This window comes from Temnothorax americanus, unplaced genomic scaffold, assembly GCF_048541705.1.
Source record: "Temnothorax americanus isolate GAGA-0224 unplaced genomic scaffold, ASM4854170v1 Scaffold29, whole genome shotgun sequence".
Lineage (NCBI taxonomy): Eukaryota > Metazoa > Arthropoda > Insecta > Hymenoptera > Formicidae > Temnothorax > Temnothorax americanus.
In genome coordinates, this window is record NW_027509432.1 from 317,349 (window position 1) to 345,318 (window position 27,970).

Consider the following 27,970-nt stretch of genomic DNA (forward strand, 5'->3'; position numbering starts at 1 on the left):
TCCAGCAGTTCTCGCAGATCCTGATGGAATAACGAGCACGCGTAGAATTGAGCGCATGCATGCTTTACTTCAAAAATATGATGCTCCGATTAAATTTGGAGTTATAAATAATTAATTGTAATAAACAATAATTCATCACAATCTATTTATTATTAGCAACAAATGTTGAAATATAATTATATATTACGAAGAATATTTTACTGTTAAAATATTTGAAAATCCTTGAAATAGGAATTAAACGATGTAGTTGTTTAATTAACTTTTCATTTTAACTAGCTTTTAGAAAATTATTTTACAACTCACAATTTCGTGCCGCGTACGCTTATCTACGGGAAACTAACTGCGCTATACATTTGCCTGCGGAAGTAAACTTCTGTGGCGACTCTTATTTACGACCCGCATTTTTTTAATCCGATGGATGACTTTGTCTTACATTCTTAGCAAGCACGCGAGATACGATTTTAACGTTTTAAATTCGTTCATGATGTCTGTGTTGCATTACGGAAAGAAGATATCTGGGTAAGAAAGGATTGAGTTAAGGATAAGTCCCCTCGTTATTTGATGCTTGAAATGTTTAGGATAAAAACGCGCGCGAGTTCATAGAATGTGATTCGTAGATTATCGATATTTGTTAACGTTGTTCAGAGCTGATAATGATTTTCATCAGATTGTAGAAAAATTTCAGCTGTGGTTTTGCCGATGTTTTTCTATGTGTATTATGATATATTTCAAACAAGTAAAAATAAAATTTAATTAATTGTGCGATTTTTATGTAATACTAAAGTAAAATGTAATCGATCTCTGATAAACGTTTGTTAAATAATCTTACATGAACTGTACATTAGTATTTATTTGAAAAAATTCAAGGCCTCTTTTGCATGTCAGAGATAATTGTGATTGCGAATGCTTGTCGCTTATTTGCAAGTAGTTTATTTCGTATGACGCAATCATAATAAATATGCTCCTTATATATAATATTATGACAGTCACGAATAATTAGATAATATATTGGATTAATTAATTAAATTTTAAATATAATTTCAAGATAATTATTTATAATTATTGCAAAAACATTTGAAAGCAATCGAATTAATATATCTGAAAAGACAGGGTTAGTACTTCTATCTCTAATCGTAAGAAGGAGATCATGAATAAACACAAAAAAATTTCGATGTACGAAACATTGCTTAGTATACGTGTAGCCATCAGGGATAATAAAGGTGGGGATTTGAGTTCGTATATATAAGTATACATATAGTATCATTCTTTGGTCGATAACAGCATCTAATCCTAACTTCGATACCAATGACCTCGGATAAAGCCGTTAGTTAAAGTTAAAGCACTGGAGCGATAGGACGGCTACTTGCTTGAAGTACGAAAGTACGAAGATTATCGACAAGTAGCATCATCCTTTCCTCGATCGACTGCGAACAGCATCCGTGATGGGAATTTACTATTTCCGATGGTTCAATTTTTTATTAACGTTTTATCGACAGACATTTTAGTAACAAGATAAATGCTCCTCTCAGTTTTATCTTTTTAGTTTGCATTGTAATTTATACGCGCGCGCGGTCTTGTATTATCCAATGTATTTTTTTATCCTGTATAATCTGACGATAATTATGGGATATTCTATGTAGTCATTCAATATTGTGTAGCCAAGAATTCGACACCATTTGTCTGTAAATTAATGATGTAATACAACAAAATATAAAAGGATCTACAACAAAGACGTATGATGCGACTTACTCATCACGATAATCGTCTGCGCGTGGGAGTAACATCTGGTGGAAGCGAGAGAGAGAAAGAGAGAAAATCGATTTCCATTTTCCAGGGCGCGTTTGCCTCTCGCTCAACGGAGCCTCATTAGTTCCTCGCCAAACAGGACGGGGTGACTTTTTTCTTCTCTTCTTTCGGTACCCTCCTTTTATCCACTTGCTCTATACCCTATCCCACCGAAACGTCTACCATGTTTTATTTCGTAGCAGAGATCAGCATTGTGTTGTGGAAGTGTTTTACGGACCTGTCGCCTTCCTTCGCCTTTTTAAGCATTCTCACCTCCCATTTCCACCTCCTGTTTCTCGAATTCTCATAGAAACGATTTCGTTCTTTTAATAAATTCTTATCATTTTCACTACTCTTTCAGATCTTCGCTGTATTTGTGCATGTTCGAAAGTTTAAATCTAAAAGCGGGAAATGAGAAATAAGAAACAGTCAAATACAATTTACTTTAAAGAATAACTCTTTTTTGTAATTTTTTTTAATGTGTTCTCTACCTATATCCGAAACAGAACGTTTTCCTTTGCGCTTAAAGATTTCGAAAGATTTTCTGCGACATTTCCAATAATATTGTCTCTAGTTCCAATATATCTCAAATTGGACAATTGAGACATTTGAGAGATCTTTTGATTGTACGCAAGTAGTGCGTTGTAAGCCAATTCTATGTAAGGAACGATTTTCTAGTCGAGTATACGGGCTCGTTATACGATTCCAGACGAAATCGCGTATATCGTCGTTTCACCTATCCATTGTTGCGATACCACCAACAGAACTTTGTGAAGTCCTCACCTCTGGCTAAGAGAAGTGAAAGTTTCAACGACAGTCACGAATTCGTGCTTTTTTCCCCTGTGCGTTCGTTTCCGTGCCATAGAGTAGCCGAGCCCTTCATTCCACTGCCCGCTCTTCTAGTTTTCAACCAACGGATGAAATTCTTTGTGCTCGTAGCATACATATTCCGCGATCCCGTATATTGCCGATGTATATAGGAAATTGAATACTTAGGTTTAATCTACTCTTGCACAGATCTATTTAAATATCTTTTTATTATTATCGAGATAAAGTTGTAGTTTTCTATGTCGTTTATATATATAATGTCTAAACGAGAATGTCTCTTTTAAATGCGAGCGTAGCAAACAATCAATTTTGTTTTTGTTCTGTTTTTATCTTGCAGCATTCGGTACTTTCAAATAAAATGCTCTCTTATATTGACGCATCCGGCAGAATGTACCCGGAATTTTTCCGCAGCGCAAATGTGTTATGAAGAGGAAATAAATGCAAATTTCTTAATTATTCAGTGCAAACAAAGTAATGCGGTAAGCAGGCGGATCCTAGTCGTGCGTAACTAAAAAACCTTTTTTACTATTATCTTTTCTGTTAACTTATTCTGAACAAGTCCGAGTTTGCTAACTTTATTTAAAAAAGATGACAATGTTTTATGTATATAGGTATCCATAGACATTTTTCTTTTTTTGTTTAATTTTTGATTAAATCCTAAATAAAATTATATCAATAATTGTGTAATTTTTAAACTTGGTAAACAACATATTTTTCTAATTCTATAAATAATGAAGTTGCTGTGCCATATAAAGTGTATACTTACTTACTATCTAAAGAATCATTTCTAAGAATCACGCGTTTATATATTATTTGGAACAGCAAACTTTTCAAAGATAGAGGCACGAATCAAAGTTCAGATTTACATTTCCGTTCTATTCCATTAGAGCACATATAACGTGTTTCGATATGACATTGGATTTATTCTATTCTTATTCCGAACTTTTAACGAATATATGAGAATCGATGGTTCAAAGTATTTTCTCCTTTTTTACCTTTTGAAAGCGCGGATAATTCATCCCGTATTATTCCGATTTCCTATCGCATCCATCAGTTGCGATAAAAGAATAATTGATGCACGACAAGCAATTTTTCCATTGATTGCAGTTTTATGAATAGCTGATGGTTGTCGATGATTTGTCGCGTCGAGATATCAACGGGAAGTCAACAAAAATTAAAATTACGATACATTGAGCGCAATTTTATTAAACTACAATATGACACTCGCAATTATCAAGTACTTTGGATACTATCGCTCCAGATGTGGCGCGATTGCGTCTAGTGTATAATTTGGGCTACCATTTCAGTTATGCGTCATGATTATTCTGGTAATTACGAATTATTTCGTGGATATTCATTAACGCGCGGGTTTGGTTGAAAATCCATGGCTTTTAGAGCGCAGGCTCTGTATTCTGGTTTCGGACAGGTGCAGTCTCTTTATCGTTATCATCCGCCTACATCCGGATTATAACGGGATTATGGTATTTGCAAAGGATACCGTGTGTTCGATTCTGTGCTAGTCGCATAGCTGTTGCATAGAAGTACTTATTAATTTATGCAAATTTGAAAGTAGTTCTCTCTGCGTTTATTCTGTCTCAATGCATATGTATAGAGCGTATGTGTATGCATATCGAATAGCTATTTAATTGCAAACTCTTTGATCAAATTTAAATTAATTTTTTTTAGCGAAAATTTGGTGGAATACGCCGTCTCTAAAATTGATAAAATAATTTTTGTTTAATTATCTGTTTCTTAATTGAATTATATGTCAAGAGAACTTTTATTTTCTAAAAAATATCAGTATCTATATAACTCGAGGTATAACTTTTGTTAAAGCAACTCATTTATTTTTGTTTTTATCTTCTATCTAACATTATTTATGTTATATTTATTATAAAAATATATAAACTTAAAAGACATTATTAAACTTTTTTTATTGATATCTCTTGTATTGTAATTTATTATTAAACAAAGAGAAAGAATGTTAGACTAACTTTTTGTCCTTTCATTCGAATCGATAATGGATCGTGAAACAAGAAATTCGAAATTTTCCGTATGATATGAAGCCAGTGAAAGTTGGCAGAAAAAGAATAAGAGGAGTAACTAAGCTGACACCATCGTTCGGACCGATTGCTCGTATATTCATTGCATAGACATAGGATAGAAAAGGATAGAAAAGATAAAAGAGATATGAATAGCATATCGTCATAGGATTGAATATATCGCAATGTAACAATTTGTATGTAATAACACGTTCTTGTATTTTATTATTCGGAAATATATAAAAATTTAATATAAAGTTTTTGCGCACAAAATTATGAGCGCTTCGTTTTTGCAGAGTTTTTTTGTTTTTTGGATCCACGAGATAAATGCAAGATGGCAAAGATTATATAATTATTTATGAAATTTATTCTTATCTAAATACTTACTTTGTGTTCCTTTTCCTTTACTTTCGTACTGTCCTTCTCCCACTTCGGTAATTAAAGCGGACCATTTCGAGTGATGTGATACTATCACCCGCATTTCAACCTCGTGGAAAACTAAAAGTCTTGACTAGCGTTGTTATCCGTAACTATTTTCTTCTTATTCACTCCTTCAATCTCGATGGCGCTGAACAATCACGTTGGTTAACTTGAGCGGTTCTATTTTCGATTTTATCTGCTATACTGTTCTCTCTTCATGAGAATAAAGATAATAAAATAATAAGAATTATTATTCTTGCTTCGACCTTCCTTCATTTCTAATACTATAAATTAAATTATTTACTTTGGCATTTTCTCAAGCTCATCAAGCATTAGTGTCTTTTTGAAGGAAAATCGCCATATATTCGGACTGAATGAACTGAGCCACTATATTTCTTGAGATATAACTGCGAAAATGGGGAAACTAGCCGTAGATGTTTTCGGGATCAATCCGATGTTCGCTATATGACTGCAGGGATAGTGCATCTTGCTAGGTTCTCCGTTGTTGCCGTGCGTGATACTTTCCAAGTTTCTGTTGAAGATATATTACTTCCGCAGATGAGCTCACAGATCTTCGTATCTACGTATTTTTGTTTGATCAAGTCGAATTCAGTGCATATATACATATCTTTATCTTCATATACACTTTTGCGCTTGTATGTTTTATGGTCGATATAAATAGTATAGCAAAGGAATAATAAATCACGTTATTATATTAATTCTACGCGAGGTGATATGAAATTCAATGTACGAATGTATGGTTTTATTTTTAGTTTGTGAATCTTTTTGTTATGATGAGTTTTTATTCACAAATTGCAATGCATTTTGTGCGTCACACGATTTTCGAATATTATCGTTCTTTATTATTATCCGGATTAGTAAATAAGACCGATCACTACGTGCTTAGTTTACGCACGAGTCTAACGGAATCATATGTTCAGGAAGCAATCACGTAGAATTGTCGCTCTCGCCGCACGTATGTATCTGTCAGCCACAGTAAAGTTTTGCCCATCCGCATGCGGATGCATGCGACTACTGCGAATGATGGTGGTGGTAGTCATTGTCGTTCTTATACTTTATGATTTAGCATCGCCGCGGTAGAGTTTATGATTGCTCACTCGTGCCGAAATGGAGCCGTATATACACAGCAGAGAAATCGCATCCGTCACCGACTCATAATGGTAGGATACTAAATCAGCGTAATACATGTGTCCAGTGAGTTACGATTATTGAGATATCTAGACACGTTTTAAACCCTTGACGAATTAAATAAGTTTAATAATGCGTCGTCTTACTTTTCTACGTGTTTGCAAAACTTTTGGTCTAATTCTTATATACGCAAAATCCAAACTTTAATCTAATATTAATTGTAATAGCAGCGCTCTATATATCGAATTTATGTATCTTATATAATTTTAACTTTACGTTAGAACATTATGAACTCTTTTAATTAGTTGAGGAATTTCCTGGGAGTTCAATCAAAATTTTTTTAGGACACATAATCACGCGCGTTTTTTTAAATTAAAATTTTATTTTTAACGCTTCCTTTCAGTCGCGAGAAGATACATAACGATTTTATACTGCATAACAGCTTTCGAACCTAAGGGCCTAAAAAGAAAAGGAGTTCTCGCTCGTTTCGCGTTTAGCGTTTCTCTCGCTCCATCGCTACTATTTTACGTTAGTGAGCCCGTTGTTGCGGCTGGGTGGCCGCAGGGATGCTACTGCCATACTTCCGTTGCACCACTGCAATCTGCTATCTGAATTTCTTGTGCGCGCAAGGTCGTAGACTCGTAGTAGAGAGCTAGACACAGGTTGAACGGACGCGAATGTTGGCCCAGCTTTCCGTAGGACAGGAACTTTCGCGCGGAAGAGCGGTAAACTTTAGCGACTCATCTGTCTACGGGGTGCAATCCGTCGTACGTAGTACATACCTAGCTGTCTGTTTAAATTGCTGCTTCGTGTAGGAATGATTCGTCGTCGGGCGAAGCCGCAACGCGAACGTGTAAAGCAGTCGGCGGGAATCGTATTAACGCTTCGCTGTAATTTACGCATTTCACGTAAAATACTGAAATATTATTAAAGATTTTGCAATTCTAACTTATCATATATCTTATATTTTTATTTATTATCAAATACTAATCGTGACGAACGTGACATTTTTTTTTTATTAATTAATGATTCTTGCAATCAAATTACGAGATCTTTTTCCTATAAATCAACTCCTCATTATAAGGTGTTTCATTTTCATTGCTTGGAACATCGAAGATCTAAAAGCACTTTTTCCGAAATAACTATAAGAACATTTTTCTTTGTACTTTCTTTGAATCTGAATAAATTAATCCCGTTTATCGTAATGTGATAATCATAATAATCATAAATAATGTATAATAGCAAAAAATGTATAACAAAATGAAATTCTTTCGCAATCGTTACTTTCGCATCGCATTGACTAAAATAAAGTATACAAATTCAGTTTTAAAGTGGAAAAACTCGCGTAAAATTCTCCAGAAAATTCAAAATTTCTGATTGTCGACAAGAAAACGCGACGCGTACTAACTCGAATATCAAATTTAATTGGAAACTTGGGCGTTATCAGTTTTCAAGAGAGAGAGAGAGCAAACATTTTTGGTGTTTGTATTCGTCGCGAGAGTCTGTTTGCTGCCCCTATTCTATAGTTCCGGCGTTGATGTTCTTTGAACTCTTCGTTCTTGTTTAACCATGTCACGCGCAACAGATTCGTGTTTCCGAACAAGTTCAAAGCTTTTCCGGGTTTCGCATTGTCGACGAAGCATGTGGCTTTTGTACGATTGTACGTGTATCGCGCGTCGTTCCATGGGAGACATTCCATGAGCGACGAAGAGCGACTCAACCGATATCACGGATATTTACTTACATCGAAGACGATGCGGATAACATGAAAACGGAATCGCGATTACTATTACAAACGATTTGCTGAAAGTCTGTCTCTGTGTGTGTGTGCGTGAGCTGTATGCATTTACACGCAATGTGTCGACGAAAACAGTTTCTACTACCTACATATATATAGTAATATAACTTTAAAAGTTGATGCACAAGATAGCAATTCGGAGTGATTTCTTGACACTTCTTTGTCAGGCGTGTGAGTTATTGCAATGCGTATTTGGAGATGCCGTCTGCGGATATCTTTTTAGTTTCATCAGTCTCTTCGTATATTTTATAGAAAGAAAAATGATATCCGTTCTATTCAATCTCTATCCATTTTCATGTATTTTAATTTATTTGCAAGTTTCCAAAAAAGTATGGATGAGAGAAATATATCTTTCGATTGCATCTCGAAACGATGTTTTTTTATTTATCCCGTACCAGGTCATGAAAGATGACTAAAAATAAATCAGCGCACGACACACACACACACACACACACACACACACACACACACACACAGAGAAATCGATTCGTTATATTGATCATATAAGGTATGTCTTTTTGAGGTATTTTTATTAAATTTTTAACTAAGAGAAATTAATACATGGTTGGACAGAAAATTTTTAAAAGAAAAACTCTTGCCGAAATAGGGTAAGACCGCCGATGTCTTTGTTCATTGCATCAAATGCGATAAAACATTTTGATATTTTCAAGGTTTCTCATTGTTTCGATGAGAAGCTTGCTTCTTGGGCGATTTTTAGTAGCAAGTAATATGATTTTGCGGCATCGTTGAACCAAATATCAAATTGACGTCTCACATGCACGTATGTGCATGTTATTACATCTTGGTATTGCGCTAGCTTACACAATGTGTACCGGATGGTCTTAATTTCTAGAAGAACGATAACGTTGAACATACGGTTTATTGGCGTACGTTTTATTACATATATCTCACTTATATGTTTTCTGAGAGAGTTAACGTTATTATAAGAATTATAAATCAGAATTATATTGACTATAGAAATATTAGAAACGCATTGTTACTTAATTTAATATTAAAAAAAATTGTTAAATATATTTTATTTTATCTAAGAAAACTTTTTAAAGAGTTTTTTTTAATATTAAAGTAAATATCTCCATTGTAAATATATTTAAACATAAACGTATGGCATATTTAAGTAATACATATAAATAATAGAGCGTTAATTGTGTGAGAGGACTAATTGTAAGAAAGTTTACCAATTTAAGATTTGATCGGGAATTTCACTCTATCCAGCGAATCCACCTGGTTGCTCGATGAATACAATCTTCAATGCACCTGTGCGACCTTTTGGCCCAATGCGATCTTTTATGCCTACATTTCGTATTTCTCGCAAAATGAGATTAATACCGTTCATCGATACGGATATCGAGTCACCATTTGTTACGTCAGCAAACATTCGTAAAAGTCGTATCTAATATATAATGTTAAATTATTATGTCTTGCATATATTTCAATTATTACCTGGTTTTGAAGGCTATTTGTTTATATTGTACTTGACACATATTGTTGAGCCGCGATATACATAAACTGGTCCAAATGGTATATTTGACACTTTCCATTTGCATATCGACATAAAGATCGGTACCGTATTGTGGGCTTCAAAATGCATAATATGATATTCGAATCACGAGCACAAATGACAGGTATCGACTATATTTTGTGTCGCGCGAGCCTGAATTTCTCATTTACATGTCAATATACGTTTTTTCCCATTTTATTAACTTTATTCGTTTTGCGTACTCTCTGTTGTGTATTTACATTGTATATCCAATATATCCGAACGGAAAAAAAAAGATATTAAAATTTATGTAACTGATATTTTTTTATGTAAAAATCACGAGAAAGAAAAATAATACTAAAAAAATTATGTGTTAACATTTTTCTATAATATAAAATTAAACTTTTCCTTTTTAAATAAGTAAGTGAATAAGAAATGAAAAAATTAGTGAAAGTATTTATGCGTAAATCGTATTATAGGTGGGTGCTGCAATTTGAAAATTCCACGCGACTGATATTGGAACCGAATTGGCAAATCGATACGTAGTATTATCGCGAATTCGTCGGTCTTTTTACGCGTTAGACATATCAGAGAGTTTATAGCCAAAGCGCAAAGAGGCGAGCTATATTCTCGCAAAAATTCGGTACGACTCTTCTTGCACGGCTGCTTTTGTATCGAGCGTTCGTGCGTGCGAACTCATAGTGGGTGCATGCTGATGCGCCTGCACGACGGCATATGCACACGCTGAGTTCATTTGTTATCGGCACAATGGACAGTAGAGGATTGCCTTACTCCCCATATATTCACCATGTATGGAGCTTCCTGTTTCTCACACACGGGATATGCGTTTCTCGTACCTGCGTTATACTTACTCGGGTGTAATAAGCGTCACGTTAATCACGTTAAACCGCGCAGATTATTTTCCATTATAGCTTCACACAAACATGTGTACGTGCATAAATTGATAAATATTAATATTAAAAATTTAATTATCCCTGAAATGAATAGTGGAACGTATTACATATGTACTGTTAATCGCAGATTATTTAATACGGGCCTATTTGAATATAATATTTATCGAGTCAGGGGATGAATGCTGGGCTTCTTTATACAGCATATACTCCTTATATACACACACAGTTGTGATTTTTATCGGTAAAAGAAGTTACGGCACCATGAACAATTATAGATCTTACTTCTTTACAGGAAGTTGAGGAAGTAGTCTCTGTGCTCGATAAACTGATAGATCTAATTTAAAGAATCCTACGTTAATTTTTTCTTACGAAACCGTCATTTATTCTCAATCAGAAACTTTGTAATTTTCAAGAAGGATTACATGTCCTGTCAATCAGAATTCGCATTAAGTCTTTATTAAAGTAACATAGATACTCGTTTAGCTTGAAACTGAATTTGCAGAAAGACTAGAACATTTTAATTTTTAATGATAACTACCTCCAACGAGTAATTATAGGACTCTTATTAAGCTTTCTTTAAAAAAGAATTGATTTCAAATTTATCAAAGTGTTCGCAATCGAAAGGGAATGTAATTATAATTTTAATTACGGTCAGATTTTTTTCATGGTCTGCTATAATATTCGTTGGAAGCAATATGTGTTTATAAATATTTCACGCGTTAATTCTAATTTCAGATGCAGAGAGCAGTGCTGCTACTCTGTTGGCTGCCGCTCCTCAACCACTGCCACGCCGTAAATCCAGGTAAATATCGATCTATTTTTAGAAGAGCGACGTCGACGAGCACATATTGCAGATAGGCAGATAGGCGTTAAGTATTCGCCGTGTTACCGGCCTGAAATCTCGCGGATTCGCGCGCAAAGGGGAGCTAGATTTTATTATTCCGGATAGGCGATTCCTTCTCCGACACGCTTCGGGGCGAAATGGATTACTGTTAACGCGAACCGATATTGCATACGTCGGTTTATAAGGATCCGTTATCGTGCGAACGTAAGCCGCATTTACGTGGCGCATCGGGCTTAACGTATAGCCGGACGTTAGGTGCCTGAACGCATTAGTATCCAGGCAACGTGTCCGACAAAAACAATGCCCCTGTTACCACGAGCCACCGCCGCGCCACGCCGCGCGCCAGCCGGCTTCGGCCAGCTATAGCCAGTTCTGTTGGCGAAGTCACGAATTACAGGAATACATGCGTCCTGCTTGTTCTCTCGTGTATATTACACGAGATATGGTAATCGTTGATAACACTCATAGACATATCATGGTTATAACAGATGGAAGTATAAAATTATACCTATTTAAATATAGGGCACGAAACGTTAAATTAAAAGAGACTAAAAACAGTTTATTTATTTTTTGAAAGCTTCTTTAGGGCCCTATAACCACGCGCGATCTGCGTATTAATTTCTTCTTTAGCCAGTACTCAGTACTTTTTGAGCGTAATATTTAAAGTTATAATGATTAGGCTTTTAGTATCATTAACTAAAGTAATAGTATACTGTTATAATTTATAATGTAGCCGTACCAAGCATCGCCTATTACGGAAGTTTTATTTACGTGTGAGGCGAGCCGTATCAAGTTTTACGCGATTTCATTAGTGGCAACAGCTTATTACGTTGAAACTCGTAATATTGAGCTCGTGTACTTTATTATAACCAGCATGAGTTTTATACGGAGTCGTAAGTGAGCGATTGTAAAAATCCATACGCGACGCTGACGCTATTCGAAGTAATACCATATGTCGAGCGTTATAGCTCGCAGGTATAACGTTACCGTGTACACGTATATTTGCATTTTTCTCGCATGGGTGGGCAGAAGCGACGCGTAAGCGAAATGTCTATATATACAAAAAAGACTTAGCTTAGTTATACGTAACGTACTACGTCGTACGACGTCAAATGCAGACGCTGAATTATATTCAGCTTGATGGATCGTTTGGTGCGACTGGTATTCATTGCTTTAGTAGACAACTTCGAACCTCGCTCATAAATCAGACATCAATACAATACAAAAGGTTTTTCGAGCCAGGGTTTAGCTTGATAATCGTATTCTTAGTTTATCCCTTAATGATACATAAATTGAGTAATGGCTGGCGAAAGAACTCTCTTACTTGTCACAAGTTTGGAATTTATAAAACTTTTATTATCACGCTTGAAGGCAGCTAGTTCACTATATATAGGAAGCACAATTATTAATAAACATGACGGACGGATGCTATAAACTTAAGATAAGAAAATAAACGCGGTAATATATAGAGAATTTTTCGTAATTTCGGTTACCGTAAGTAAGCAGACGAAGATTATTAAAGTGCATTCGTGCAGATCAAGTAGAAAGTAGACGAGTGATTCGTATAAGCGCAATTTTTCTATAGTGGAAGAGAAAAATAACGAGCTTGGTTATACGCGTCGTATAACTGACCAACGTTATCCGGTGAGTGTGTCACATTTAATTTGGTCGAGCGTGCCGGCGTGCGGAGCTCGCTACACGATATTCATTGCTTCGCTTCGGTCGGCATCATTGAGCCCGTTACGTAGATATGTATGTACGTGTGCATCACACATGCGGTTAACAGCACGGAACAAACGACTCTCCAGTTTCTCTATCTCTCTCTTTCTCTCTCTTTCTCTCCTTCCGTCTCTGTTCCATAACACGTTTTCGCACGTGTCTGTCGGTCACGCGCGTGCAGTGGAAATATTTCGATGGTTTTAACTTGTCAACGTCTAGCAACGCTAGGGTTCATCGAGCGGAATTGCTGAAAATTCCGTCGTTAGCCCTGGAACACGAGCGATACGTTAATTTCTCACTCTCGTTTGCTACTACGTAACGTTCTGTCGTCACGTCCGAGCGCCGCGCTTCGGATATCACGTTGTACTCGTGGAAGCAAGTTTAGATCTAATCAATTTAGTCGTCACGCGCCGGAGAATAATTTTGCTCACAGTTTCCGCAGGAGTAGCCGGAGAAATCCCGTTGTGGCTGCAGGGCAAAAGTTACACTATTACGATCTTAGACCGAAGCTAGAATATGCTCGCTTTCGGCTTACCTTACCGGAAGTTTAATAATACGGCTCGCGGAAAGCGGCAAAACTTCGATCCAGTCTATATCTCGTCGGATTTGCTCGCGTACTCGTGTGTTACACAAGCAAGTATACACCGATCTAAGAGTAATATTCATTAAAGGTCCGGCATTGCGCGAGGGGTACTTGTGAATTCTGGCCGCGCTAAAGCGTATATTTAAGTTGTAATCGTCGTGCAATTACAAACTTTTCCGAGTTTATCTTTCCGAGTCCCAAGCTGGGTGGGTGAACGCTTATACGCGTTAGATTTTTCGTGTAATCCGGAAATTGAGCTGGGGTGCCACTCGATTAAGCATGCAATTAATACAAATTTCGAATTTTGAATTTCGAATTTCTCGTGTTTCTATAATATGCAAACGGCGAGATTCTATATTTCTTTTTCAAACTTTACTTTATCCGTTTAGTTTATCGCAAGCGCACGAAAGGCGAAACAAATAATAGATATAATCGTCTTGGGATTATAAATTTCTACCAGAATTATATTCGCGCTCTACATGCAAAATGTGTACGGTCGATTCAGGTACCATGAGTATAGCGAGTAAAACAAGGTGTTAACTGCATTTACATAAGCCGCATTCTCGGTCGAATGTACGATCGGCAAAAACAGTTTGCTGAAAATGTAGCCTTATTTCGAGCTTGTAAATCGTACAACTTGGAAATAGCCTCGCCCTTCTCCGATTTCCGGATAACGTGCAAACGCGCAGGCGACACTGGTCTACTTTTAACTGCCTTTCCCAGAAACGCGCCGGCACCGCAAGCACCGTAACTCAATCGTATGTAAATTGCCGGCGGTGTAATCTCGTAAAGCGGCTTAACGTTACGACGAAAGTTTTGCAACATGCCGAGGGGTGGGGAAGGAGGTGCCCAAAACTCGCGATATAAATAGACGTAATTCTTTATCCAGGGTAACACCTGGAACGCGAGGTCAATACCTTTCAATTGATCTGGACTATACTTCTTAACCTTATCCGGTCGACTGCTTTCGGTTCTATCGATCCTATCAAGTGGAAACTACGAGACCCGAAACCAGGGCCGATTCGACCAATTGGCAATAGCGCGGTAACGCGGTTTCATTGCGGGCTGCTGCTCCGATTGTTTGATGACCTCATGTTGTTATCTAAGTTGCAGCAAACTTTATCTGGCTTCCGAGTAGTAATTTCGGTGCCAACTTGAAGTTTATCCCTTTGTGTCTGTCACTCTGAAAGACGGTCCGCGTCGCGATCACGGCTTGGACATGTTATAAAATAATGCAGAAACGTGTTAATGTTTGTCGTACGATTGTGTAAAATTCAATGAGACAGTAATTTTGTCGTTTATAAAATAACGATTTATTAAATCTAACCTAGATCGCTTGTTTTTATTTTTTTCTCATAAATATTGCAATCTTTTTTTCTATTTTACGCGTACGTTAAATTTTGGGAGCATTTTATAGTTTCTTTTATTTAATAATATAAAAGTCTTGATATATATGATTATGATAATAAAAGACGCGTAACGGCCAAAGAAACGGATAAAGCTTCGATGAAATATACCAGCTGACTTGGTGCCCATTCGTAAGCCGGGGCCGAGTAAAACGCAAAGTAATAACGCGCGAGATTCGGGCATGCCAGATTTATCGCGGCAACACACACCACTGACGTGACGGGAACGGTAACGAGGCTCAACGACAGCTGGTGCACGGCCCACTTCTCGCGAGTGAGAATACGTCCTACACACGTATCTGTTTCCATACACGTATACATAACGAATACGCGATAACTGCGCAAACTTTTATCGGCAAAGAAGATTCTCATTTACAGTCTTGAAAAAATATCATCGCGTTTTCATGGATTTTCTCGAAAAATGAATAAACCGTTATTTTATTTTATTTAGTTTTTATAATTTAGGAATTGTGTGTGTGTGTGTGTGTGTGTGTGTGTGTGTGTGTGTGTGTGTGTGAACCAAAGAAAATATATATACTATCTACCTGTATCGTGTCCCATATTCTCATCGCAGATTGGCAACCTGCTATCGATGAGTAACATCAAAGAGACACTCGATGAAACGGTCGGTCTGTATGACAAATGGAGCGGTCGTTATAAAATCCTGTATACAAAAAAAAAAGAAAATAGGAATGCACGTTTCGAGGTAAAACCCTACGGCTGTTCTACATGGCCATCTCGCAATTCTTAGCGAATATCTGTCACTGCGGAAATTCAATTTCAGGGATCACCGCAGTGACAAGATTAATAGTCGGCCGTTCTGCAACTAAGTTGTGAAAAAATGAATTATTAACGAAAAAGAAGAAATGGAGATTAATACGCTACGTACAATGGCGATGGAAAGTTGAAATTTCAAATAAGTTAATCAGTTAATCTGTTTCCTACCTCGTTTCTGCGATATAATTTTTATCATCCTACGAATGTTGTATTGTTATAGTTGCAATTTGATATACTGCAAGACATAGCGCTTTTCACCAAAACAGCGTTACAATTCGTATTTTCGTAAGAGATTTTGAATCAATGAAATCAACGTCTTGGCGAATTTTAGCCAGATGACAGATAAACTTTTTTGATTCACGAGAGAACAAGAAAAGAATTTTAGATATAAAAATTTATTTAAATATTATGTTTACTGTATGAATAACAACAATATTAGATAACATGTGGGTATTATAATGGCAAATAATAACCTGTGGATGTGTCGCCAAACAAATACCGGCCGGAACTAGTTTCCTTGCTTTTTCGAGAGGACAGCTTCATTCTTCAAAAACTCCACACAATCTTCCGTATGACTGAAAAAGATGAACGAGGTGCTGGGACGCAGCAGTGAAATTCTGTGAAAATTAAAATTTTATCTCGACTTTCTTGCAGTCAACATACTTTTAAAAATCATTGAAGATGATTGCTGATGTTTTTTTTTATTTGTTGATATTTTATGGTACATTCGATCTCTTTCAATTCCTTTTGTAAAAGCTTCGGTACGTATGAAGCACGCGCTGATGCCGATGAATAAAGGCGGTGGAAATATTGACGAGATTCCGCTTGGTTGAACAAGTAAGGAAGGTTTCGCTACTTTCTGATATCGCGATGGTCTTCGTGGTGGGAACGAGGCTTCGTACAGAAAATCGAGGAATACGCGAAGAGAAGTTAGACCGATTTAATGCGACATAAAGGTAAAGAAAAGTTGCGGACTTAACGACAAACTTCTTTGAGTGTCTTGCTGTATCCCTTACCTATAAGATGGAACTCCGCTTGTATCATCAAACGTGACATTTTTACAAGCTTACAAGTTCCGTCATAGCGTTTCTTTGAATAACACTTTGGTACGTGTACCGAAACGAAGTATCGTTGAGATTCAACTCGCCCGAATGAGCAAAGGACCTCGGTTGCTATCGCGGCTTCTAAGAACCGTCTCCCCTGACTCAAGATTACGCCATCGAGGTCTCGCATGATGCATAAACACGAATGCTGGAGATTGGAAAGAACTTACAGTAAGCCGGGAAGTAAATATAGCAATCTATCTCCACATTTTTCTATTATATATGCGCTGTACATTTTAACAAGGAAACGAACGTACATATTTTTCTCGCGTTTTTGAGATTTCCGGGCGGAATTAAATATATTTCTTTCAGGCTTGGAAATGAAAATCTTCCGCATAAAATAGTTTACGTAAAAAGAGATGCGCGAAACATTCCACTTAGCTGAGCAGATGAATACGGTTGATTCCCCGCGTTGCTTTAGAAATCATCGCGGTTTGAACCGCATTCACGGAATTATTGTGCTAATATTCGTTTTTGATAAAAAATATTTCCAGAAGAAGAAATTTTGAGCGCAGTCCAGCAAAATCTGTGATGCTAAAAGTTTGTTTCGCATGAAGGATATCGCATTAGACAGCATAAATTATAACGCACGGCATTGTTCTTAGCTTTGATTTAAATGGACAAGGGTAGTTGCCATTGTGACTTTTGGTGACTGCAGGTCGTCGATGTGATATCGACGCGGGTTTTGTCATGGTGAGCTATCATTAGCGGAAGAGGTTGCGTAGATCACGAATGACACTGTAACCAGTTTAGACGAGAGTGTTCCTGTGCGTTGGTAATTATTCGGTATGTTTGGCAAACCAGCTGCTTTTAATGGACGGCTCTTACACATATGTCGATGCGCGAAATCGGTCAATACCAGCCCTTTGTATTACAACAATCGGGAACTTGGCAGATATACGTCAGTTGGTTACGCAATCTTGCTCCCGGCAACAATTCTGGCATACAATCTGTATGCATCATTGAAACCCCCATCACATCGCGCGATATCATAGTTGATCTTTTTCACGACCTAATATTGATTAACCGCGTAACATATCCATGTATCTTTTAATAGAATGTCGCTTTTAATAGAATATTTGAGTTCTTATTGAGAAGATGAAATATCGCCGGCCGATATTTATTTATCTTTATAATGTCTAAAAAATGCAATCAATGTAACCGCACGATTTTTAATTTACAAATAGATATGCTATATATTGATATTTAATTTGCTGATCGAAACTAATTATGTTTCGATCGTATATTTCCTGCTTTATAATTCTCAAAATAAAATACGATAACGAGATATAACAAATATGGGGCAGCGTTATTATATATTATATTTTACGCTATGTTGATATCTCTGGCGATTTTCCTCTTCGTGTGCGCGCTTTCTGTATACGTATTTAATAAATACCTACCTACATTTGCGTACATGGTGTTATTAACGTAATTTTCATTGTTATTGTAATCATTATTATCACGATGTAAAATATGCCATAAATTTATAAAACGATGATAAAAATATATAAGCTGAAATAACGTGAAAATGTGCGAACCATTAACCATCTCTATATTTCTAAACTATGTGTTTACTATAAAAGTATCATGAAAACAGCATCGCGATATATCTTATATTGGATGTGAGAAGCTTGAGACAGACATTTCAAAATGTCACGTTTGGTATGTGCATGGCCCATACCGGCAGTTTGTTTCCAAATGTCTTCACATTTTGCGGCAGCATGAAAAAAAGAAAAGATATTCTTTGGTACGCGCAGTGTCTGTATTTTTTTTTCATTGCAAATACTATCTAGCTGGTTATCAACCAGAGAGTTTCCAACGAATACTGTCACGCGCATTTTCCTGTTTTTGCGATTTGCATCTTATCTACAACTTTAAAATAATAATTTTCTTGTTATCCTATTCTAGAACAACGGCGTTTCTTTATTTAGTTCTTTGATAAATTTTGTTAGCATCTTACGGAACAAATGCATGATAAAGTGTGCAATTAAGCAAAATAATCGCACTTCATTTAAAAATGTCGAATACTGATCTATGAATAAGGAGAAACTGTGTAACGCGATACGCGATTTAATTTACTGTTATATAACCATATTTAAAACATGTCTCGAAGTTGTATCGATGTATATGCGCAAAAGATAGATATTCATGTAGATATTTTATAATTGCTCTCTAGCGGATTCAAGTCTTTTGTCGAACCGCAACTGCTCTCGTATAGGAATATGAATGGTACAGTATGGAATTTCCAAAGTGTATAAAATCTAAATAATATCCACGATGTTTGATATCACAAAATATTAGTTTCCAATATTGTTCAACTACTTCTGGTTTACGTGTCAATAACGTATCTTCTTTTAGCTTTGTACATTCAGAGTAAATTATTATTCGATGCAAATGCAACATTTCTGAAAGTGCGTTTAGCGTAGCGTCTGCACAAGCTTCGTGCACTGTAATATAAAACTTGTATAGTTTTTTCTGCATTATGCAGGTGAATCTCGTTATACAACCAACTCGTTCACTACCGTCTATGCAACAGTCAGAGATCTTTGCTTCTGGTATTTATGCGAAAGATTCTCATTATTCGTTTTTTTTTTGAAGATTTAGTTTTTTTTATTTCTAACAAATTTTATAGATATTCGTTCCTTTATCTTCCTTTCACGTGTCAAACAACTGGATCATCAATGCAATCACGAAGACAAAAATAAGAATGCTCTTGTCGATACATATAGTTTATATCGGCTTAAATTCAAATATATAGAGTTTGTGTAGAGCCCATCAAGACTACCAGGTATATTCTCGATATGAAATCGCGCAACTGATATCGGCGCGATTCGCTTAATGTACTTACATTATTACCAGTCATGCCACCCTACTAGGTCACCAAGACTAGAATTTCGTATGTCGCTAGCAGTATGCGCGGCATACAAATTACCCCCTTTACTTTTAAATGAAGACGCGACTACATTCAAAACATTTGTTTCATTACGTGCGTATAGTGCCTCTCTCTCTCTCTCTCTCTCATTTTGTTCGTCCATAATCTGTCCTTTATTATACATCAGAAGAACTCCAAATGAAAGTTCCACAAGTGTTCGCGTATTCGGTCGTTTGCAATTTGCAGTATAAGCTCGGTTAAAGTTTTGTCATTTTAAGATAGTTGCTATTACTCCGCGAATAGGAATAGTATTTAATTGTGAAAAGATGCGTCTCTTAACTTTGATAGTACTAATTGGCAACTGTATTTATTATCAAGTTGTTTATTTTGTACAATTCTTAACTTTAACATTAATTTATTCAAGAATTGGAAATAATTCATATATATATGTATATATGTTCTTGATATTTATTTGTTATCAATGCTCTCTTTGTTCGATTAGAAATCTATTGGTTATTTTAACAGGAAAATAAATATTTAAAGAAAGTTACGAAAGTATCAGAAAATTCTAATTTGGATGATACGTTAATAAATTTACAATAATATTTTTTGAATTAATATTTAGACGATAATTGCTTGGTTTATATATATTTTTTTATTAATAGTTAACATTATTTAGTTTATCGAACATTAACATACATAATTAAATTTCTAACTTTTAACCGCAACGCTAAAATGTGTTTATCTCGATATGATGATTACCAAATGGCACGACGAAAGCCGATCTATCATAATACTCGTTCTATTCTGAATAATTTTAGTGATCTCATCCTGTTCAATCCAGCGAATATCTCCATTAAAAGGGATCTACATCGGTTCGCTGATATCCAACACACGGAGTAACGGAAGTCACGTTTATTCTGCGAACGCGTAACCACTAACAGTCTATTTATTCGTACGATGCAGCTTCATGTAATTGATACATGGTTCAGTTCGGCTGACCATGTTGCTGCATCTCGATTCTCGCAAAAAGAGGAAAGCATTGTTCTAACAGCGATAATACGGCAATGCATCACGTCGTGACGTAATGCACGATTTATATACGCGCGCGAGCGCGCGCGACCACTACGTCTACAACATTTTTCTTAATATTTCGGGCGAGCGTGTCCGGAATTTTTCACATTTTTCAGAATCGTAAGAGTAAGTGACCGCGTATATGTAATCGCATCCTATACATTCACGTTTAAGTTTAAAACCGCGCGCGGAGATTCTTTTTTCTTGAATAATAATATAAAAAAAAGATATATCTTTAACAAATAAAATTTTCAGAGATATTTTATACACAACGAAATCTTTGTTACTTATTAATTTTTTATAATCAATTTTATGTGGAAATTATATAGGAACCCCAAAAATGAAAAACATTGTACATTTTTGAAATTATTTTTACGAAATTTAATTTAACCTAATCGGGATAATTACTCGCGATGATCAATATTTTCGATCAATTGGCTTGAATAATCGAATTAGGGAAATTTGAGAACAAAAATAATAACCGTATATATTTTTACATCGTCATGTAATAATTTGATGATATAAATATGCGCATCGATACATTTTTAACAAATGCAACATTTCCGCAGATATATATTCATGGATTTTTGCTGTGAACGTTGGTGTTTCGCGGATAATGGCAGAATTGTATACTTCGCCCATTATGATCTGGCCGAGGTCAGACTAAAGCCGAGTATTTATGTAATGTGGCCGTGTCGCCGTAATGCATGCATTGCGCATCTGTTGACACAGGGTTACTGAGCGTGTTAATTACTAGGTGGTCGTTATGCGTCATAAATTAATATTTCAATTACGATTTCACTAATGTCGTGTACCGTCAGTACGATTCGCATATTTCGACCATACAAATTTCAACAGCCAACGTATAGGGATGCGCGCGTATGAAATTGAATATAAATTATTATCGATATTGGAGAATGGAAACCTCGTTAATTTTCGAACCACTATTTCGATAATTCGTACGACACCTAGTGAATTCAAATTGAATTTGCAAATACAAAACGGGAATAGGTAATTGACGTGATAAGCATCAGTGTCGTATACATACTCTATAAAAACCATGTCAACTGGATTCGTAGATTCAATGCTTTTACTATCATAGATGTTCCATTAATGTCAGATCGTGTGTATTGCTTCTAATATTACATGAAATTTTTCTTATTCAGGCTTTCTACCGTACGAAATTCTAGCACAAGTATTAGGTTGGTTTACTGAAGACTTTGTTCTAACATGATGAGGACAATTCCGGCTCTTAAAATTGAATCAGGAAACATTTTCTTTTCGATTCTGCAACATACTATTCGAGCGGAATAACATTTTGTGCCCTGTCGTATTATTTTTATTAAGTTCTGTTGCGTGCGCGCGTATGTGTATGTATATACTTACACATACACATATAAATACATATACATGCATTTTCAAATGCGTACAAACGCAAGGTAATAGCAAACTGTTGGCGTTGCTCGCGAAAGTACATAAAAAATATTAAACTTAATGTTTGCGTAGTGCAACTTTTTCTGCAATTCAAAGGTGCTTAACATTTGCATTAGTAAAACAAAAAAAAAAGAACACGGATGAACACAGTTATATAACCTTCGTTCGCATGACGGGGAGCTTGATCGCGCGAGACGAGAAAGCATTGCGGCTACATTGTCATTCCGGATTCATGAATAAATACCTGCTCGTGGCCATAAAAAAATTCTGTTCCGCGAATATCACGGAAATCCCCGAGCCAATAGTAGATAAAACAAAACTGCTGGCGCTGTACGGTTGTATATAAATTCTTGCTTGCTAGCTTGTTTGTGAATATTCCGGCCACCTGCTCCTAGATTGATATCCACTATCTTGTACATCGCACGACCTATCAAATCGGTATTGCGCGGAACAATCCATGAAGAAGTGCCGATAGTCCAGATTACGCAATTTTTTCACGGACGTACTGATTGTGAGTAATGGCGTGCTACGATATATCGTTATTAAGGACACACATGCGTTGCTGTAAACAGAGAATTGAGGAATGAGGAAATCTCTAGCATTTTAATCTATTTTCTATTTGTCGACATGCCGACATTTGATTAATATTAGAAAATAATATTGAGATATACATATAATGTTACTTATAAATTATGTACGTGAAAAATTGATTATAATTCATATTTCATATGTATATTAACATTTATCTAGGTTTATTCTGGTATTTAGTGGAAAATGGATTGAAGTTTAATTTGCAATAAATCTTTCATTTCTACATATTTTTCTCTCGCACGTTGCATAGATGTACGAAATGGAAATGTAACAATATATATGTAGAAGGCTTTTCCCAATAAATTTTACATCGAGTGTGAAGAATAATTGAAATATAAAAGCGGCTTTTAAAATTTATTCCGACACGATTGGAAGAATTGCAAATATCCAAGCGGGTGATATGCAATTGTTGTTGACATTACGTAGTGCTGTGTTGATACGAATACACGCCAAAAGTCGTTTAATGAAAACATTTACGAAGCGCGCATGCAGTCGGATAAAAGTGTTCGGTACTGACCAACCTCTGATTCACATTGGAAATGATCTAGCGTAGGTATATGCATGTACATGGAAAAATATAAGCGGTAACAATTTTTTAATATATCCGTAAAATAGAAATAGCGCGGAGAAATACAGCTTTTAATAATAAAATCCTCAATATTTGCTTGACTGCACACTTTTTAATTGTAGCAAATTTGTTTTATTTTGATAAGGTAAATATATATATATATATATATATATATATATATAAAATTTGTATTCATTTAATTTGTGAATTTTTTAATTTTTTATCCGAAAATTTAAGCGGATAATAAAAAATAATGGTTTAGCGAATATTTTCAAGATTTCATAAAAGTTATTGGAAAGCGTGGATGCTATGTAGAAATTGTCTAATCAAAAACGGTACAATTCGTGAATATTGAAGTCGTTTTCTATCTCAGAAGGTTAAATATCCAAGGATAACATATATAAGCACATTTTACAGTCACGTGAATGACTTGAAGTATATAGGACGATCTCGTAAAATGGCATTTGATAGCTACCGGCCTCGGTTAAAGATATTATCAATTTATTTCGTCCTCTCTTAACTTTGTCTACTTCGATCGTGACATCGGCTCTCAAAGGAATAGTAGCCGTAGCTCTTTTAAAATCAATACTTCCTACGACATATTTATCTAGTGTAAAGACATCTTTCCGATCCATTGCCATTATGGTGACGATATACAATATGTTACGACATCGACGAAACGTATGATTTTATGATAACTAAATTCTCATGGAAACGAAAAGTTAAATATAAATATAGAGATTAATTCGACACGTAAAATTATATGTATAAGGGAAAGTCAATAGTAATTTGTGTGCAAACAGACGATGCGTCGAAAGATTCGATCTTCCAAGAATTTTATTCCTTTTGAAAATGATCCATTTTCAAGATAATTGAGTGTGAAGCTATCGTGCTTTGAGGTGACATTTTTAACCGGAAATAGTCAGGATACACCAAAGTTCCGTAGGAAACGCTATTCTTTAACGCGCAGTGCGCTTTCCTCCCTCTCCTTCCTCTTTTATGTCTTCTCGTTTCTCGGTTTTTTCACTTTTTTTTGCTTCTTTATCCAGCAGCTTTTAGCAGAAGCCTTTCTGTGTCCACCAAGTAATCGCGTGATCTAAGTGTAGTGGTAGTCGTGCTTTCAGCAGATATCTAGATGCATCGCACTGCCTGCTGCATTGCGATGGATCCTTATCTATCTGAGATAGATAAAGAATTCTATAGATTCCACCTGTATATAAATAGATTTATCTACATTCTATATATATAGACAAGTATGTCTGTATACATATAGAATGTAGATGCGGTCTATTCATATATACCCGAGTATACCTATAGATGTGTATTCTAGAATTGTGTGCAGAATATATACAAGTGTCAAGTATACCGCAATTTTACTTATTGTTAGTTATACGATTTCTTTTTTATCATTTCGAAGTAGAATAGTAGAATGTTCTACGGAGAAAATTTGATTTGCCATATACTTTCTCACAACTTCTTAACTTTTGATATATATTTTAGTAGCTAAACTTTAAATTAAAATTCTGTTAAAGTCAAGTTTACTTTAAGCTTCAATCTACTTTAATTTTTAATTTCTCGCCTATAACCAGAACTATTGGACTATTGGTATTTCAACATTAAAAAGAATATATATTTTCTTAGAGTTAGTACTCGTTTTTTCTCAGACTCGCGGTCAATATAACAGTTGCACTTGCTTCGGACACCCTGTACATATTTATATACATATAAATATATGTATATGAAACAGCAACGGATGAGGCGCGATGCAGAGTTTCTCTCGCTTTTGTGGAAACTTCCAAGTTTCGATCTTGCCAACAGCTTGCGGCATCAGTCCGAATTCAGAAAAGTCAACTTGCGGCTGGAATTGAGTGCTAAGTGATTTCTACTGTTTCCGGTGCGGCAATAATATCATTGCTTCTTAGTGTGGCATCCTGATCTTATGTCTTTGATGTTCGCGTGACTGTCGTATAATAGTATAGGCAGCCGAAGAGTCGTGGGAAGACGTCCCTTCGCGCGTCACAGCTTACGGATCACCTGTCGGAGTTCTCACAGCACACTATAATGCTTAAGGGAATGCGTTCTGTCATGCGAGAAAAAGATCACATTAGGTATTAATAAATAATGACAATTTAAAAGGACTTAATGCGTATCTATCTTCTATAAATGTGATTTGTATATCTTGGGGAAAAGAATAAAAGCATTGAATAATGACATTTGAAAAGAGTACAAATTCTCATATATGTATACGTATGCTGTTGATATTATGCATAACATTAGTCGAAAGTAATATTCTTCATTGTAATATAATCTCTTCCATTTTTGTCTTTTTTGTCGTGAATTATGTCATTTTTATTCTTATGTAAAATACAAGTTCTTTACGCCGCTTAAATGTTCGATAGCGATTCATTTTATAGACCTTATATGTTATGAATGATCGATATTCGCGCAGGTTGTGCACGTCTGCGTACAAACAATCGCCGTATGTTAATTAGTGTCGTGACACGGGTATAGGTACACTTGCGAGTGTGTTGTTAATCGTATGCGCGTTTTTTCTCGTTCACGGAAAAGCCTATTGCTCTTTCTTCTGTAACTATCGCAAAGTACGTTATAAATAGAGTGCAACTTGAGGATGCTTGAGTCAATGCCGGCGAACGTGACTGAACAATGATGTCTCCGAGTGTTTTAGAGCGGCCTGGCGCCCCACTTCAGCAGCCAAGAGACCGTAGTCGCTTTTAACATTGTACATGCTATTCTCAGCATGTATCGTACATACGTTAACGTACATGTGTGATGCGAGAGGAGAATTAGTTCTGCCGCCATTTAAAATATTCTCTAGGTTTCTCGGACAGTTCCGTCATGAGAACGTAGCTGTGCCAGCATTTTTACGCCTCTGACATTCTACTTTTTACCCTACAATGCGGCGTTAATCAACATGACACTATATAGTGATTGATACCTTTTAATTTAGGCTCTAATTTAGCCTCGGTGATCCGTTTCGGTTTTTTCTCTTTAATTATTTGTAATTAATTTTTAATTATTTAAATACAATTAATTTAGTATCTATAACGTGAGAATTTTAATTTAAAATATTTGATTAATTATAGGAAATAAAGATTTAACGAAACTTTTTGTCTATATACATAAACATTTATATATTAAAGGATTTATGTACATATAGATGGTACAAGAGTGAAATGAATAGCATCGATACTAGACACTAGAAAATTGCAAATGTCACAGCGTATCTTATGAGACGATACAAATAAGTTCAAGTATCATTGGTACGTTTCACGCGACAGGTCGCTTGGGTGTCTTTCCACCCAAAGGATGTAGAAACCTATATACGACGTGACGACGAAGCGACGACGAAAGCAAGCTGACGAAAAATAAAGTGAGAAGGCAGTGAGAGGCAGTAAAAGGCAAAACAGTAGGGTGATGGAAAGACTGAAAAACTGAAAACGCTTGCTATATAGTTAAGTAGAGATAGATAGAGTATGGGGATGGAGAAAGGGACAGAAAAGAAGACATTGTTTTTGCTAATTTACTAAAGACCCTTCCAACTTGTGGCTCGTGGAGCTATTAATTCGCTGCGCGCGAAACGCGATATGTTCTTTCGTTGGCGCACCGCTTTTTTCTCTTCGTGTTTCTCTCGCTTTTTCGAAAGTCTGATTAATTGCGTCACTATCCTTATAAATTGCTTTGTTTGCATTAGTCTTGCTGTGCCGAACGAATGCTCGCTAATGGATCGTTTCAGCCAGAATAATCATTGCGAAGCACCAGTGCACCGACAGAGACGAATCGTGAGGGTATAGCGATGGCGATATTATCTTGGATAAATGATTGTATTCGCATTAACGTGGTACTATAACGATTCACATTTCTCTCCCCATTAGCGCGATCTTCCGTTCTGCCATATAGATTATATTGTCCGTAAAAGATATTATAAAACATTTGTATGTTATTTTACTATATTTTATATATTATATTGAAATTAATTTTGTCACATATATATATATATATATATATATATATATAAATAACACCGCATTCGCATTTCTCCCTTCTCGTAATAGAAAACATAGTTGAATTTTTCTTATTGTTTTATGTGAATTAAAATTTATAATGCAGAAGATACGTAATTTTCAGAGGACTTTGGCATTATTTTTTCTTTGAGAAGATTGCGAAATGTCTCGCTTTATGAGCGCTGAGAGTCTCATAGCATTTGCACTGCAGGTCGAATTTCAACTTACCCACACAGTCGGTTCTACACCCTGAATCGCTTTATTTTCTACAACAATGGGCGCACAATAAACCGGTATATTACACAGCTCGGTACACATACCTCTGCGGAATAAAAAATAAAAGAATCACTCCCTCCGCATTACGCCGAGTTACGGGATACAATGGGGTCCCCAAAGCATAAAACTGGTCGAGAATGTTCGGGCTTTTGTACCGGCGGTATAACTCAAGTGTCATGCCATTATTTAACCATAGATACGATGGGTCTTTGCATTCTCCCGTGTGTCCGCTCGCCGCGCCGAGAAGACCCGCTGTGTCGTACC

General features: G+C 35.9%; 2 protein-coding genes across 5 annotated transcripts in view; one reads left to right on the plus strand and one right to left on the minus strand.

Annotated features, from left to right (window-relative positions):
• The window catches only part of M (zona pellucida domain-containing protein miniature), a 267,575-nt gene that overhangs the window by 59,973 nt on the left and 179,632 nt on the right, over positions 1-27,970 (minus strand). Inside the window, exon 1 of one of the 2 annotated variants that reach the window (XM_077410718.1) lies at positions 14,498-14,689. The exons of the other annotated variant lie outside the window; for it this stretch is intronic. The gene's annotated coding sequence lies outside the window, so the exon portion shown is untranslated. Of the gene's footprint in view, positions 1-14,497; positions 14,690-27,970 lie in introns of those variants that run through there. 2 annotated transcript variants of the gene reach the window in all.
• Positions 1-27,970, plus strand: part of Sol1 (CUB domain-containing protein Sol1) — a 232,044-nt gene that overhangs the window by 27,649 nt on the left and 176,425 nt on the right. For all 3 annotated transcript variants that reach the window (XM_077410713.1, XM_077410711.1, XM_077410712.1), the window contains exon 2: positions 11,170-11,236. In XM_077410713.1, coding sequence (XP_077266839.1) covers positions 11,170-11,236 — 67 coding nt within the window. The remainder of the gene's footprint in view (positions 1-11,169; positions 11,237-27,970) is intronic.